General features: G+C 35.2%; 1 protein-coding gene across 2 annotated transcripts in view; it reads left to right on the top strand.

The window, feature by feature from the left end:
- Nucleotides 1-17,725, top strand: part of USP47 (ubiquitin specific peptidase 47) — a 123,661-nt gene that overhangs the window by 99,828 nt on the left and 6,108 nt on the right. For both annotated transcript variants that reach the window (XM_081239976.1, XM_081239975.1), the window contains 8 exons: nucleotides 540-644; nucleotides 3,078-3,285; nucleotides 5,535-5,650; nucleotides 7,676-7,795; nucleotides 9,494-10,271; nucleotides 15,361-15,536; nucleotides 15,900-15,980; nucleotides 17,317-17,432. In XM_081239976.1, the coding sequence (XP_081096102.1) occupies nucleotides 540-644; nucleotides 3,078-3,285; nucleotides 5,535-5,650; nucleotides 7,676-7,795; nucleotides 9,494-10,271; nucleotides 15,361-15,536; nucleotides 15,900-15,980; nucleotides 17,317-17,432 (1,700 nt within the window). The remainder of the gene's footprint in view (nucleotides 1-539; nucleotides 645-3,077; nucleotides 3,286-5,534; nucleotides 5,651-7,675; nucleotides 7,796-9,493; nucleotides 10,272-15,360; nucleotides 15,537-15,899; nucleotides 15,981-17,316; nucleotides 17,433-17,725) is intronic.

Below are 17,725 nucleotides of genomic sequence, written 5' to 3'. Positions count from 1 at the left end.
CAGTATTTTCCAAATTAGGGAAAAATTAGAAACAACTTGAATATATATCAGTAGGAGAGTGATTACATAAATTATGATACATGCTTATAAAGAAACATACAGGGGCTTCCCTGGTGGCACAGTGGTTGAGAGTCCGCCTGCCGATGCAGGGGACACGGGTTCGTGCCTTGGTCTGGGAAGATCCCACATGCCGCGGAGCGGCTGGGCCCATGAGCCATGGCCGCTGAGCCTGTGCGTCCGGAGCCTGTGCTCTGCAACGAGAGAGGCCACAACAGTGAGAGGCCCGCATACCGCAAAAAAAAAAAAGAAACAAAAAAAAGAAGCATACAGTTGTTAAAATTAATGCTTTTGAATTTTTTTATAACATGAGACAGTATCAATTATTAAGTGAGATAAATAGACAGGGAGAATGATCCCAATTATGTTTTTTTTAATTATAATATTTTTGACTATTAGGAAAAAATACTGTCTACAAAAGAAGTAAGTTTGATTTATGACCTGTTGAGTTAATGATGATATTTTACATTTACATTTTCTAGATAAAATTATTCTGTTTGCATCCTGTGAAACAAGTGATGATGGAAAATAAATTGGAGGTTCATAAGGATAAGACATTAAAGGAAGCAGTAGAAATGGCTTATAAGGTATGTTTAATTGCACTGTTGGCATTTAATTATTGATATTTTACATAACAGTATTAACATTTTCCCAAGTTTTTATTATAGTCAGTAGTAATATAAGCACTTGCAGTAGCTTTGATAGCCCACTTAAATCCTATGTCTCTTAAAGAGTATAGTTTACACCTCTTCTCTGGAATGTGGTCCATTGCTTTTGAGAACTTTCTCACTCCGAAAGCCAGTTAAAGCTTTCTAAAACTCAGAAATAGAATTAGAAACAAAAATATTTATTTATTCTTTATATGCATTTAGCAGATATTTATTGAGTGTCTACTATATGATGCATTAGAGAACTTGAGTGAACAAGACCACATGAGGTGTTAGAGGTACCAGAGTGAGCAAAACAGGCTCACTGCCTTCTTGGAGTTTACAATCCCACTGGGGAAAAAAACAGACAAAAAATATTTAAACACCACAGTTTGCAAATATCTTATTAGATGCTATAAAGTAATTCAGTAGTATATTAAGGTTATTTAATCTGAGACTTAAACCATGAGGAGACAGCTGTGCAAGAAGTTGGGGAAGAGTATTTTAAGTAGAGGTAACAGCATGTGTAAAAACTGAGGTGAGGAAGTATATGATCAAGAAGCTGAAAAAAGGTGCATTGTGTTTAGATCATCTTGAATGAGAATAGAGGCACATAAAATGAAATTAAAGGCTGTGTAAGAATAGAAGTTTGCATTTTATTCTAAGAATAATGCAAATTTATAAGTGGGTTTTGAAAGGCAAATAGAAAAAGAAGCATTCTTTTACCAGATTATTCTAAATGTCATCTGTTATACTTGACAAAATTTTTTGCCCTTTCCATGTAAACATTAACATCATTTGACTAAAGTTAAACAGTCATTACCTAAAGAAAAAATTGCATACTACGTCATTTCATTTATAATTATATGTAGAACCAATGAAAGAAGTAAAAATAATTCACAAGATAGCTGGCATTGTTTCTCAAAGTGTGATCCAGCACAACCTACACCAGAGTCACATTCCTATTAAAAAACAAATTCCTGCAAATGAATCTGAACTTATGTTTTGGCACCTAGGATTATGCATTTTAAACAGGTACCTCAAGTGGTTTTTAGACACACACAGTTTGAGAACTTGTATTGTGTACCTGGTCTTTCATAGAACTTTATCAGTACTGAAAATTTACATTTGTGTGACTATTTTAATTAATTAATGTCCCTCACTAAACCGTAAGCACCTACAAGGGTGAAGAGTGTTCTGGTTTTGTTCACAGTTGCATTTCCACTACTTTTGCCTGGTAAACAGGAGAGTCAAAATTGGATGGGTATGTGAATGAATAATTGAATGAACAAATAATAAAATGAATGGCTCTGGGTTCACCTGATTAAAGTAAAAATCCTTTAAACATAATGGTGGACTGCAAGCAAAACAATAGTGAAACCAAATTAAACTAAAATGGAGAAAATGTCTTTAAACAGTTTTACACAGTAAGGTCAATCAGTGATAGCACTAAGGGTAGTTCATATTCCATCAGTTTTTAATGTAGGAAGAAAAAATCTGGTCTTAAAAAATAGAAAGTTTAAGTTCACAAATGTAAAGAGTGAAATAGAAAAGAGAAATAAATCAATCTTATGTAAGAAAAATAAAGCTCCATTTGTGGGAAGTGAGGGATGGAGGAGTAGAGGGCAATGGGGACATACCAAGGCTTACAGCAACGCTTTCTTTAAAGTTGTAATCACAAACCTCAGATGAGTATTGAATACTTCTAAGCAATCCTACTATGTTTCTCCAGGAGGTTCAGCTCCCACTTAAAGTGATGTTGCATCCAGGGTATGCCATCTACTAGTGACATGTACTAGAGGGAAAATTTTTGATAGAAATTCCTGTGCCCAATTTGTTGGTGTTCCGGAGGCTAAGATTGAAGGGGATGGTTCAGAGAGGAGTCTGGTAGCACTTGGAAGACATAGAAGCTATGACCTTTGTGGTGGCTCTACAAGGCATGCTATCCTCCTGTGCTTAGGGAGATCATTACTAGATACATTAATTACCAGTTTTTCTCCAAAATGGATTAAGATAACAAAAGATGCATGTTCTAGTTGGTTGTTTTCCCCTCATGTTTCCAGCTTAGTGGTTATAAAGCAATAGCTTACAGTGCATTAATTTTGAGTACATCTAAAGTTTAGAATGTTAACTTTTGTAAAAACAAAAAAGTCTTTAAAATATGTTAGTGCATAGGTCGGATAATTTGAGGGATAATGAACTATGGTTATTTTAAAATACCCTTTAAGTCATGCCTTTGAGCTTTGATGCAAATCATAAATATATGGATTTTATTGTTTGTTAGGACCTATTGTTAGTACAGTTACACATCAGACTAAAATATCAATACTATATATATTTTTTTCTTTTTCCTCGGGTGTTATATTCTTTTAGATGATGGATTTAGAAGAGGTAATACCTATGGATTGCTGTCGTCTTGTTAAATATGATGAGTTTCATGATTATCTTGAACGATCATATGAAGGAGAAGAAGATACGCCAATGGGACTTTTACTAGGTGGAGTCAAGTCAACATACATGTTTGATCTGCTGTTGGAGACAAGAAGACCCGATCAGGTTTTCCAGTCTTACAAACCCGGAGGTAAGGAATTTCATGGTATTCTGAGTTGTAAAGGACTTAAAATTTTCATAAGAAAGTTTTTTGTTTGTAGAAATTATTTTTAAATTTTTTACATGTTCTTAAAATGTAGAATAATTCTGATAGGTTGGGAAGTAGTCAGCAACAAACCTGGAATTAAGTTCTAGATTACTTCCCAAAAAGCTATACACAAAATTTAAGAAACAAACAACAAAACTTCTGGCTTATAGTCTTCAGTGGGATTTTTCTTCTCCAGTACTAAATCGTCCTCCCTCCCTACCTCTGTGCCTGCCCCAGCCTCTACCTCTACCTCTACCTCTCTCTTTTTATAGAGAAGACCCTGGTATATTCCCATAAAGTCTCAGAAGTAGAGTCTCTTTTTCAGGGTCTCCTTGAGGACCTTATTATGGTTATGGTTTCATAACTCAAATTCTGTTCTTCTGGGGATCTTATACACCTCCCTTTTTATGAAGGCTCTTCTTTCCAAAGTAGATTAAGTGTGGTATTCTTTCAAGAGCTCCTTTAGTCAGACTCCGCTCTCTCTGTAAAGAGTCCCTTTGGAGCATTTTCTTGCAGACTTTTTTGTTGTTGTTGTTGTTTTTGCCTGTGTTGGGTCTTCGTTGCTACGCGCAGGCTTTCTCTAGTTGCGGCAAGTGGGGGCTACCCTTCATTTCGGTGCATAGGCTTCTCATTGCAGTGGCTTCCCTTGTTGCAGAGCACAGGCTCTAGGTATGTGAGCTTCAGTAGTTGTGGCACGCGGGCTCAGTAGTTGTGGCTTGTGGGCTCTAGAGCGCAGGCTCAGTTGTGGCGCACAGGCTTAGTTGCTCTGCGGCATGTGGGATCTTCCTGGACTAGGGATCGAACCCATGTCCCCTGAAGTGGCAGGTGGATTCTTAACCTCTGTGCCACCAGGGAAGTCCCTGCAGATTATTTTTGAACTAGACTGTAAAAATTATGATAAAAATATAACATGGGTCAGCAAAAAACCCACTTTTTAAAAAGAATTCTAAATGTCATTGTGGATTGTAAACCTTATAAAGTAATCTCCTTTATTCATTAATAATCAAGACTTTAGCAGAATATTTATTCAGATTTAGATTAGCAACATTTGGGGGAAAATGGAGTATTGACGTATACTACATATAAGAGATTAAAACAGTTAAGCTGGAGAATAACTATCTACTAAATCCGGTGTTTGAAGATCATTTATTTTTCTGGTGACTAAAAGTTAAGTTGTATAATGATCTCCTGAAAATAGGAGAGGAGAAGGTGGCTTTAAATTTTAACATGGGGACTTCCCTGGTGGCACAGTGGTTAAGAATCTGCCTGCCAATGCAGGGGACACAGGTTTGATCCCTGGTGCAGGAAGATCCCATGTGCCATGGAGCAACTAAGCCCATGTGCCACAACTACTGAACCTGTGCTCTAGAGCCCGCAAGTCACAAGTACTGAGCCCACATGCTGCAACTACCGAAGCCTGCACGCCTAGAGCCCATACTCCACAACAAGAGAAGCCACTGCAACGAGAAGCCCATGCACAGCAACAAAGAGTAGTCCCCACTCGCCACAACTACAGAAAAGCCCGCGAGCAGCAGCAAAGACCCAATGCAGCCAAAAAAATAAATAAATAAATTAATTAATTAATTAATTAATAACTTGTAACATGAAGAATTTAAGTCAGAAAACAAACATGTAATCCAAAAGGTTTTCTGCTGAAATTTCCAAAGATATAGAGAATATTATTTTGAGGAGAAGAAGTCTTTGATTATGAACAAGGTCTTGAATTGTTTAATGAAGGTTGTCAAAAGCAAGTAGGGTTGCTATGTCTCCTTTAGCATTTGTTGTGCATTCTCTAGTTATTTACGTTTATTTAGTGTTGTGGTTTTGGTCTGTATTTTGGAACTTTGGGTACGTATTTGTAATATGCTTGATAAATTTGACAGTGGTGCTAATGTTTTATAAGGAAACAAAGCACTTATTTTTAAAAGTCGCATTTTGACTTGTCATTTTTTAAAGAGATCTGTAAGAACTTTTTTATTAGCTTCATTTTTTATTTCTTTATATATGTTTGTAATGTGGTAAATTGTGAAAATTTTAACATGTATAACATATACATCTACCATCTTGATAATTAGAAAAATATTTTCTTTGCCATCTATTAGAAACACATTTAGAATGAATGCATTGCTCATGTGAAATACCTTTTAAAAAATAACCTCCAATTGGGTTTTTATGTTTTTCCAATGGGACAGAAGTGATGGTGAAGGTTCATGTTGTTGATCTAAAGGCAGAATCTGTAGCTGCTCCTATCACTGTTCGAGCTTACTTAAATCAAACAGTTACAGAGTTCAAACAGCTTATTTCAAAGGTAAGTTTTAAAATTGGTCAATGAATATTTTTAAGTACCTGCTGTGTACAAAGCACTATGTGATAGTTACAAGATGTAGGAACCAATATTTGCCTCAAGGAGCCAATATTTATAGCTAGGAGACAACTGTGGTTAGGAGAGAACGATGCTGTATATGGAAGAAACAGATTGACCTAAGTGTGGAGGTAAGGAGTGTGAAGCAAGTGCACATAGCAATGATATGTGTGCTTGGCTGGATCATTGTAAAGTACGTGCCTGGAAAACAAGTTCACTTTATCTCATGGGGGGTTTTTAAATGTAAACTCAAAAGTTTGGGCCCTGTTTAATGTAAACAGTAGGAAGTAGGTTGGTTGGTTGGTTGTTTTTCTAAGTACAGCAGTGGTATGATGAGAGCTCTGCTATAGCGTGGTAATTCTGGCAACACTAAACTAGTGTTCCCAGTGGGCTGAGGGAGGACTCAGGAACATAGATGAGGAGGTTGTTGAAATAATTCAGGTGAAGGCGTTATGACCAGAAATGAAAGAAGTGGCTATTGTAAGAGTGAATGTATAAATATAATTGGCAGCACTTGTGATTGGTAAACATTGGAGCAAGGCAGGAGCACAGAAGACCTGAGGAGTTTCACACTTGGGTAACCAGAAAGACAGTGATAGATGAATAGAAGTAGAAGAGAAAGGTGATGAATCAAATATTAGCCACATTATGTGAGTTAGTGGTAAATAGCATAGGCTCATTCAGAATTTTTGAACTGGAAAAATATGATAATGAAACATTCAGATTTCCTTAGACAAAAAAACTATTCCACTCCAGAGAAATGGTTATTATCCTTTCAGCGGTCTTGTATGCTATAGAACATTGAGTACACAAACATAGGCAAAATTAACCCCAGGTTAAGATTCCCTTGGTGTGGTGGAAATTGTTCAGAAATCGCAAGTCAAGGAACTTCCAGTTTCCATTCATTCATTTTATGGTAGTATTGTCTTTTATCTCATCTGGGGTTTTTTAATGCCTATTTTAACAGGGCTGTTGTGAACTTGAACAAAACAAATGCTCTTTTTGTGGGAAAGAAATTGTAAAGTGTTATATAGAAGTTAGTTTTTAATTATTTTTCTGTTTAAAAAAAAATGACTTCCAACAATTTGCCAAAGTAATAATTGGAGGAAACAAATCATACTGTGAAGTCATAGTTTATGATTAAATTACTCATAAAAAGACAGCATTAGTGTAACTGCTCTGTATTACAGTTTAATCTAGAATATGAGCACTGAGGTAGTACAAAAGAAACACATGGATTTCCTTCCCTGAATAAGCTCATAATTTTGTTGGGGAAAAATATGTCTTAAGAATAAAGACAGTCAGAAAACAGGATGCCAAGAAATATAGTGTTTAAAGTATAATGAGGTTGCCTAAGAATTAGTTATCATTAGCTGTAAAACAAATCATGTTTTATAAAATGTAAATTATTTTTATCTGCTCATTTCATGAGAAATTTACAAAATAACACCAAAAATTAAGGACATGGAATTTTAGAAAACTTTAAAATTTACCTACTAATTTAATCTCATTTTACACAGAAGAAAATTGACTTAGTAAAAGTACTAACAACTATTCACAGAATACAGAAGAACTCATCAAAAGTCAAGAAGTTAAACAGGTGTTGGTTTGACATCAGTTCTCAAAGTCAGTTACTCAGTTTCTTTGGAATCAAATCACCTCATTTACTTCATGAGTTTGGGAGAAATAGAACTTTTAGTGAAAAATTGTTACTTTTAAAATAGTTTCAGAGCATACATTTATAAGTGATACTCTGTTTTCCTAATTTACATCATAATTAATGGATGGAACTAATAATTTTTCCCATAGATTCTTTAAAAATTTGTAAACCTCTACTAAGATTATTTTTCGCTTAATTTTCTTTCTGCTATTTTTAAGAAGAACTCATCAATGTCTCATTTTCCCATATTTCCAAATCAAGCAGAATTATTCTTGAAAGAGCACTTTTAAATTAAATTACTTTCATTATAGGCCATCTGTTTACCTGCTGAAACAATGAGAATAGTGCTGGAACGCTGCTACAATGATTTGCGTCTTCTCACTGTGCCCAGTAAAACCCTGAAAGCTGAAGGGTTTTTTAGAAGTAACAAGGTATGTCTTTTATTTTTTCATGACTATTTTCTATGCTGCCATTCACCATCTGTCTGAAATTTACTTTTTGGATTCTCACATCCTCCCAATAATTACCTTCCTTTATAGTCAGGTCACATCTTGCTTCTCTGTCTTCTCAGTCAGTCTTGCTGGGTCTCCTCTTTGTCTTGTTCATGCACTGCCCCTCCTGGAGTGTTTCCCCCTCTTCCTACATTTTGTTTCAAGCCCCAGATTAGTCCCCCTTCTTTGGTGGAGCCTTCATGACTAGTTCTGGTCACAATGATTATGTTCTCTGAATTTTGTTCATTCTTGAGCTTCTCCCATAAAGCAGTACTTCATGGTGAAAGTCTGAAGCATGCCTAGTGTGGAGAAAATTATTATCTTGGATTCACCCCACATTATTCCCTTTTCCTACTCATTTATCTCTGTAAGAAAAGAGAAAGTTCATGTTGATCTCTTTGTTTTATCTCTTGATATCATTATGTGTTCCATCATTTATCATTTTTCCTGTGTTTTTATTCCTAATGCCTTTGGTTTACTCTGGATAAATTGTATCAAATATTCCTCATTTGCCGTCTTTTTTATTTATCACCATTTCCAGTCTCATTCATCTTAGGGCAGTTTGGTCTTTTATCATATTTAGCCTCTTTGTTTTTTTTTTTTTTTTAGTATTGTTTTATTAATTCTGATGTGTAATTTTTATTCACCCCTGGTTTCTTCCAGTACTTCTGTGTGGCGTTTGTGTGTAACATTAAAATCGCTAATCCACCCTAATACTGTTTTAGGGTAAGGAGTGGGAGGGATCTAACTTTATTTTTTTCTTTAAATGGTTAGCTGATAGTCCTGATTTATAACATTTATTGAATAATAATCTTTTTATGCAAAATTCAAAATACTACTCATAATTGCCTGATGTATGTATATGCATTTCATTTTTTTAATTTATTGTGGAAATTTTCAAACATTTGCAGAAGTGCATGAATAGTGTAATGAACCCTTATGTACTTATCACCCAGCTTCTATAATTATCAAGTCTTTTTCATGTATATTTAACTAACTACTTCCCCCAGATTATTTGAAAAACATTCCCAGCATCATATCATTTCATCTACAAGCAATATGAATTTATATTTCTAAAAGATGAGAACTCTTTTTAAAAACATAACCACAATTACATTATTACACCTAAAAAATTAATAGAAATGCCTTAATATCAACCAATACCTAGTCAATATTCAAATTTCCCTGATTATCTTAAAAAAATTTTTTTTCAATAAGATTTGTTTGTTCAAATCAGGATCTAAATAAAGTCCATAATATCTCTCAAGTTTATTTTAATCTAAAGATTTCCTTACATGTTTGTTTCCTTGCAATTAATTTGCTCTAGAATCAAGTCATTTGTCCATTAAATTTTTTATATAACCTGGATTTTGGTGTTGCATTCCCAAGATGTTTTCATACATTTTCCGATGAACAAGATATTTGTTTAGCAGTTTTATGGCTAATTACAAAGACATATGAACATAATATTTTATTTAGTCTCCAAAACAATGGGCGTGTCCTTTAGAAACATTATCATCTCAAATTTTATAATTTATTGTGCACTGTCTTATATTGATGCGATATTATTCTTATAATGAATGAGAATGTCATTATAAGAATTAATGATGTAGTATAACTCTTTGACTTACTGTTCAGGTGTTCGTTGAAAGTTCTGAGACTTTGGATTACCAGATGGCCTTTACAGACTCTCATTTATGGAAACTCCTGGATCGGCATGCAAATACAATCAGATTATTTGTTTTGTTACCTGAACAATCTCCAGGATCTTATTCCAAAAGGACAGCATACCAGAAAGCTGGGGGTGACTCTGGTAATGTGGATGATGACTGTGAAAGAGTCAAAGGACCTGCAGGGGGTCTGAAGTCTGTGGAAGCTATTCTAGAAGAAAGCACTGAAAAACTCAAAAGCTTGTCACTGCAACAGCAGCAGGAGGGAGATAATGGGGACAGCAGCAAAAGTACTGAGACAAGTGACTTTGAAAACATTGAATCACCTCTCAATGAGAGGGACTCTTCGGCCTCAGTGGATAATAGAGAACTTGAACAGCATATTCAGACTTCCGATCCCGAAAATTTTCAGTCTGAAGAACGATCAGATTCAGATGTGAATAATGACAGGAGTACAAGTTCAGTGGACAGTGACATTCTTAGCTCAAGTCATAGCAGTGATACTTTGTGCAATGCAGATAATGCTCAAATCCCTTTGGCTAATGGACTTGACTCTCATAGCATCACGAGTAGTAGAAGAACTAAAGCGAATGAAGGGAAAAAGGAGATGTGGGATACAGCAGAAGAAGACTCCGGAACGGACAGTGAATATGATGAGAGTGGCAAGAGCAGGGGAGAAATACAGTACATGTATTTCAAAGCAGAACCCTATGCTGCAGATGAAAGTTCTGGGGAAAGACATAAATGTATGTACTTAAAAAGAAAAAGGCTCCTTGAAACAGCCTTAATTTTTTTTATCAGTTTATTTAAATTTTTAGTTAAGAATCAGCTAAGAGATGCTTTGTCCTAAGATTACCTGTAGCTTCCTGGGTTATAAGATTATCCTCTCTCTCCTTTGCTTTCAGTTTTGATGCAGTTACAGTAAACGGTGTCTTTAGACCTGTGCATTAGGCCTGTGATGGTAATGATGTCAGAACTTTTGTGAGATGATCTTAAAAAAAAGGAAAGAAGGAAAAGAATTAAGAATTTTTTTAAAAGGAAAGAAGTATGATAACAGTACTAAGTAAAAAAAAAAAAAAAAAAAGAATTAGTTTAAATAGTAAATAATATACCCCAAAAAGGCCAGACACTTTAGAAAATTTTATATTCATTGCCTAGAAAAATTTTTAATTTGTGCATTCCTTCCCTTTCCTCCATCACCTAATCCAAACTGCACCCTTCCTGCACCCCCTAAAAAATACACAACCGGAAAAGTCAGAGAAAAGAAAGGGCCGCCTTTTGTTTGTTTGTTTTTTTAAGTTTCTTTGAAGGAAGCTTTAGGCAAGATATAAACTAGAAATTCTGAATTATATAATCTCAGAAGGATGGAAGAGATCTGTCAGTTTGGGCATTTGGACAAACAACAACAAAAACATATCAACATTGGTGAGATTTAAAATAATAAAAGAATACATAAGGCTTCCCTGGTGGCGCAGTGGTTGAGAGTCCGCCTGCCAATGCAGGGGACACGGGTTCGTGCCCCAGTCTGGGAAGATCCCACATGCCGCGGAGCGGCTGGGCCCGTGAGCCATGGCTGCTGAGCCTGTGCGTCCGGAGCCTGTGCTCCGCAACGGGAGGGGCCACAACAGTGAGAGGCCCGCGTACCACAAAAAAAAAAAAAAAGAATACATAAAATATCAGACTAAAACCAGCCAGAGAATTAGCAGGACAAGCAGGTTCAAGATACAAAATCTTTCTTCAAGTATAAAAGGGAAATAGCTGAAAACCTAAATACTTTGCATTAGTCTGAAAGGCAAATATTAATATTACCCCTTATATTTTTATATTTTAGTTTTCAAAACACTTTTTTGTTCTCACTTGAAGCTTTTCTGAAATTAATAAAGCAAACAATGATATCCTCATTTGACTGATAAGAAAACTGAAACTCGTAGAGGGTGAATGACTTTCCCCAAAATACATACATATCTAGTAAATAGTGGAACCATTACTAGAGGTTAAGGCTTCTAACTGAATGCATTTGCTCCTATTACTTTTGGAAGAGAGTCCCACTCTTCATCAATCCATTTATACACCCACACAATTATTATTTCCTGAATACATGCCAGGTGCCAGGCGATATGTATTTGTCAGAAGTAATGATGACTAAGATGCAGCCTTATGCTTCATCTTGTGGAGAGAAGGTGCACAAACAACCACTGTATTAGTTAAATGCTATGATACTTGTAGTCTCAAAATTAGATCTTTTAAAGGGAAGTGGCAGAAATCATGAAATCAGTAGTAAAAATACATAAATTTGTGTTTTTAATTAATTAGGTCCAAATAACAATGTAATTATTTGACATCTATACCTATATCTTGCAGAAACTCAAGTGCGAAAATGTGGATTAATGAGTTAAAATGGAGATAGAGAAGCTCTATTATAGTAATGTTTTATTTAAATTTCTATGGACTTTTTTTCTTATAACTCTTATTAGCATGTTATCTCATTTAGTTCTCAACAGCTGTGTGAAATTGATATTGTTAGACACTTTTCACTGATGAAGAAACTGGCTCAAACAAGTTAAATAATTTGCCTGAGCTCACACAGTTAGTTGGTCACACTGCTGGGATCAGATTCAGGTATTCTGGTTGTAAGCCTAGTACTCATTCCTCCACCTCCCCACTGCTACCGCTGTTACTTACTTACCTCACGTCATAGTACAGGAAAAATAGCTAGTACCTACTCTGCTTTCTTACCATCCTCAGCCCTTCAAGGGCATTGCAGAAATTAAAAGTAGCTTCTCTTTGGAAAAAGGTTAGAAACTTCTTTCAAGGAGTTTGTTTTTGAAAGATGTGCTGAAAATCAGACTGCATGAGAGTTTCAACAGTAGGAAGGATTCAGTGGGAATATTTAGAATCATAGTCTGAAGGGTCCCATTTCCATCTTAGAATGCTTAATGAAATCTTTGCAAAGGAGATTGCTGGCCATTTTAACCTTTTTAGAAATCCATTGTGGGCTAATTTACTAGCATTCATTGAAATAGTATCATTCAAGATTTTGTATCTTGAACCTGCTTGTCCTGCTAATTCTCTGGCTGGTTTTAGTCTGATATTTTATGAATTCTTTTATTATTTTAAATCTCACCAATGTTGATATGTTTTTGTTGTTGTTTGTCCAAATGCCCAAACTGACGTATCTCTTCCATCCTTCTGAAATTATATAATTCAGAATTTCTAGTTTATATCTTGCCTGAAGCTTCCTCCAAAGAAACTTAAAAAAAAAACGTGATGAAGAGAAACCATTTTCTACAAATTATTTAGGCTTTCAGAGCCATACAGAAGGTTTGTTTGAAAAGTAAAAGTGAAAACCCTGGAAAATGCCTTTTCATGTTTAAAAAACTGGCTTAGGGAAAAGGGAGTGGGGATGACAGCCAGCAGCCAAGTGTTTCAGGAGTCTCTAGTAAGACTGCTTCGTCACAGTTCCGCGGGGATCTGAAAGTAGGTGCCTGGGAAACATGGATGATACGTAATAATACAAGTTCTTCAGAGTGATGAAATGGCAAGGTAGAATAGGTAAACAAAGAATTTGATATCTGAAGAGTGGTATACCATGCACCGTGTAGACAACTCATTTAGATAATTACCAAACAGCATTTAAAATGATGGTCTTTAAGTGATTCATTATAATCCAGGAATTGTTTCAGGGAGTATAGAACTTGTCTTTGAAAATACTGTCCCAGTGTGACCTAGTTGTAGTCTTCAAGCACTGGGGTATGAACAGGAAGGCCAAAGTAATAAAAATGGTAGTGTATTTGCTCTGAAATTTCTTTGTACAATTTTGGCTACCACCTCTTTCAAGAAATACATAAAAGAAAAGAAAGAAGAAAAGCCTTTGAGGCTATTTTGAGGTTGCACTGTGAAGAGACTGAACTTTTCTGTATGAAGGGGTAGATAGGAAAAATGATATGATGGTATTCTGTAAAACTACAAAATAATTATAGCTCATCAATTAAGCTAACACTTTGTCAGTGCTACGTTAAGCATTTTACATGTATTGACCCAAAAACACATTATGAGAAATAAATACTGTTACCTTCATTTAATAATAGAGGTAATTGAAGTACAGAGAACTTAGGTCAAAGTCACAAATCTAATATGTGAGGAGGAACCAGGACTTCATTCCAGCCAGGCAATGTAACTCTAGAACACTTGGTCCCAATCACCATATTGGACTATATCAATAACCAACAAACGTTCATGTCTTCCTATGATGCAACATTACTAGGAGTTATGAGAGAAACCAAAATGGCAGTGATAGCTTTTATTTGAGTAATATTTGTCGAACAACAATCAATGAGACTGGCGTAATAATGCTATGAGGAAACGGAGGCTCAAAAAGATTGGATGACCTACCTACAGCCATTTATCAGACTGAAGTGGCAAAACTGAAATCCAGCCATGGGCTTCTCATTTCTAATCAAGAAATTTTTTCATTACACCCTTCTCTCAAGAAATGTAGTCCCTCTCTGGATAATAGAGTCTTGTACGCCAAAAGCTAGATTTTAACATTTAGGGGCATTCCCTAAAGCTTAGAAACTGACATTTTAAACAAATTAAAAGAAATGCTGCCTCAAAAGATATATACAGTAAATAAAGTTCATCACCTTGTCTATGTTTTCTGCTAATTCATACTTGTCACATTTTCTCTAGTGAACCAGTATTTTGTAACCAGGAAAATAGTAAATAGACATTATTTGAAAAATCCATTTAGAAAAATTCATCAGCCTGAGTTGAGATGACCTGAGAATGGAAATCAGGAGTGTTTTAGGGTTTTATCCTTAACCTTTCATGTAAATTTCACAGAAAACTGAGGTCTGCCCTAGAGAGAGCCTTAGGGCTGCAAAGAGACCATGGGCCTGAGGCTGCATGGCAGCTCTTACATTCTGTACTGCTTTGTTACAAGAGAAAGATAAATGAGTGAAGTTTTTGCTCTTTACTAGAATATGAAGACCAGAGTAAATAGAAATATATTCCAGAAGTATCCTCATTAGTGGCTTATAAAATAAAGGACAAAAGATTAAAATAATAAGCCTTAGAAAAAAATAAAGCCCATCAAAGATAATACTATTATAATGCCAACAGAGCTTAAACTGAAGCTTGGAGGAGGTGGGAGTTTCTGATCCATTTAGATATTATTCCTGTTACAGTCCAACCAACCACATGATAAAACAGACATCTTCATATGCTAGTCTTGACATTTTTCTCCAGTAGAAATCCCAGAACTAGATTTACTAACAATTTTTGAGGCGATTTATATATATATATATATATATATATATATATATATATATATATATGAAACTATTTTATAAACATTATCTCATTGAATTTACAGTGAGATACTATGAGGTAGGTACTGTTATTAGCTCCATTTTTCAAATGACAAAATGCAGGTACGGAGGCTGGTGGCTTGCTCTGTGTCTCACAGCTAGTAAGGAAGCAGAAGAGGTAGGGGTGGGACCCAGCCAGAGCCCACACTACTGCTGTGTAGATCTAGAAATGTATGTATTTGAAGAGAGTTCCTATAAGTTTGGTTTTTAATTCAGCAGCCAAAATAAATAAGCAAATAAGCACTTAAATATCTCAGAACATTTAAAGCTGTCAGATTATCCCTAGCATATGCTCAGTGTCCACGTCTTTGTCCATTCAATGTAGTATATTAGCTAAAAGTCAAATAACTGAAAAGGTACTTTTTCCTGTTTACAGTATAATAAAAAGTATATGATCTGCTTTATTTATACTCTAAGAGGTTTCTTTTACTTTTTTTTTCTGTCTTTTTTGTGTGTGTGTGCTTAGGGTTGATGGTGCATGTTGATAAAAGAATTACTCTGGCTGCTTTCAAACAACATTTAGAGCCCTTTGTTGGAGTTTTGTCCTCTCACTTCAAGGTCTTTCGCGTGTACGCCAGCAATCAAGAGTTTGAGAGCGTCCGGCTGAATGAGACACTTTCATCATTTTCAGATGACAATAAGGTTGATTAAAATAATTCTGAATAATTAGAGTCTGTTTTAAATGATAGATTTGAGACCATCTTGTACTACTTCCAAGTAAGGTGAAATGGATACCCTAAAAGGATAATTTGTCCCTGAGGTTTAGTGGTTATTTGGCTTTTTTGTTGTTGTTTTCTCCATTCATCTAACAAACATTTGTTAAATGTTAACTGTGTGCCAGTTAGTATTCTAGGCACTGGGGAATCGGAGGTAAAAGATACACCTGTTTTCAAACAGCCCAGAATCTAGAGAATTGGGAGAAAAATACTAAACAGTTGAGATGAAAATGGGTAGTTTATTCTACTGAGACCATACATCTAAAAAAAAACTGTTTTTAATTTGTAGATTACAATTAGACTGGGGAGAGCACTTAAAAAAGGAGAATACAGAGTTAAAGTGTACCAGCTTCTAGTCAATGAACAAGAGGTAAGTAATATACTTACAAGCAATGTAAGGTAACTTTTGATAGTTATTAAAAACATACAGTGCACAGATTTGATTACTAGACATTTCTTTTTATCTCTCTATAGAAGGGGATGGCAAACTTTTTTTAGGAAATATTTCAGTTGTACAGGCCATACTGCCTCTGTTGCAACTACTCAGTTCTGCCAATGTAGTACAGAAGCAGACACAGACAATACATAAGCCAATGGTGGTGGCTATGTTCCAATAAAATTTCACTTACAAAAACAGGCACCAGATGAACGTGGCCGTCAGGCCATTTTTGTCATCCCCCTGATCTAAAGTATTGCTACAAATGCTGGAGGGGCAAACATTTTCTGCTTTTAAAAGGGGGTTTGTTTGTGCTTCTGGGAATGATTGTATAATGCTATAGAAGGATGACAGTTAACTACTTTTTGTGTTCAGAGAATCATTTTTAGTATTTAACTAGCATTATATATAGTGTCTCTTTGTGCTGTAAGTGCTTACAAATATTAACCCTTCTAATCTTCATCAATTAACTCTATTATAAAAGTACTATTATTCCCGTTTTATAGATTAAGAAACCGAGGCACAGAGAAGTAACTTGCCCAAGGTCATATAACTTGTAAATGGTGGATTAAGGATCTAAACCAGCTATGTTTTTCGGGGAGTAATAAAATATCTTAGTTCCTGTGATATATAAGAGTGTGGTGAATACCCAGAAGAATAAGGCAAAGACACTATTTTTAAGACATTTATAACATCTCAGTGAAGACCTAGACAAATGTGAAAAACAGCAAATAAGGGGATAATGTTTTCATAAAATGCCTTCATTTGTTCAACAAATACTTTATTAGACATCAGTCATATCTCTTATATGTGATCCATTACATTCATTTTGACTTACATCTTTCTTCTGAATTTGGGGTTTGTGAATACTGTATCTCTTTTGAGACAGTCAGTGAATTTATTTGGAGAATTAGTATTCATTTCTCTCATTTTACTCTATAAAGGTGATTCTTTTTACTTTCAAAATTATGGTCATTGTATTACAAGAAGAGAAATATGAATGTATTATCATATTTAATCTCCACAATGACTCTGTGAGGAAGACACTGGCTCCGGTTTACAGATGAGAAAACTGAGGCACAGAAATGTTAAGTAAGCTTGCTCAAGATAGCAGAGTTAGTAAGTAGTGGAGCCAAGATTTAAACCTAGGAAGATAGACTCCTAAACCCAGTCCAGTAATTGTCACACTATAAAGTGCAAATAAAACGTCTTGTTGATCCTTATTTTAATGTGTAATTCAGGGTCTAATTGTTTATGTTTATATTCCTAGCCGTGCAAGTTTCTGCTAGATGCTGTGTTTGCTAAAGGAATGACTGTACGGCAATCAAAAGAGGAGCTAATTCCTCAGCTCAGGGAGCAATGTGGTTTAGAGCTCAGTATTGACAGGTAAAGTAAAATTACAGTGTCATCAGCAATTTGAAGAAAGACAGTGTGGTCAATTGATATGGATTGGTATTATTTTCTAAAACTAGAAGAATTTTAAATTCCTGTACCATTCAGAATTTTAGTACTGCAGATTAATAGAACTAAGCAAAAGTATTAGCATTTGTTTGAACTTCCTCTGTAGGATACTAAATTTGATGTCTTGAGAGCTTTTCATTATATTTTCCCAAAATTTTAATGAATAACCATTTGACTTTTGTGTTTGAACACAGTTCATTTTTCTTTGGTGTGTCAGA

The sequence above is a fragment of the Mesoplodon bidens genome (assembly GCF_964165515.1).
Source record: "Mesoplodon bidens genome assembly, chromosome: 7".
Classification (NCBI taxonomy): Eukaryota; Metazoa; Chordata; class Mammalia; order Artiodactyla; family Ziphiidae; genus Mesoplodon; species Mesoplodon bidens.
The sequence above is the reverse complement of the archived record's forward strand: the minus strand, read 5'-3'. Positions and strand labels throughout refer to the sequence as shown.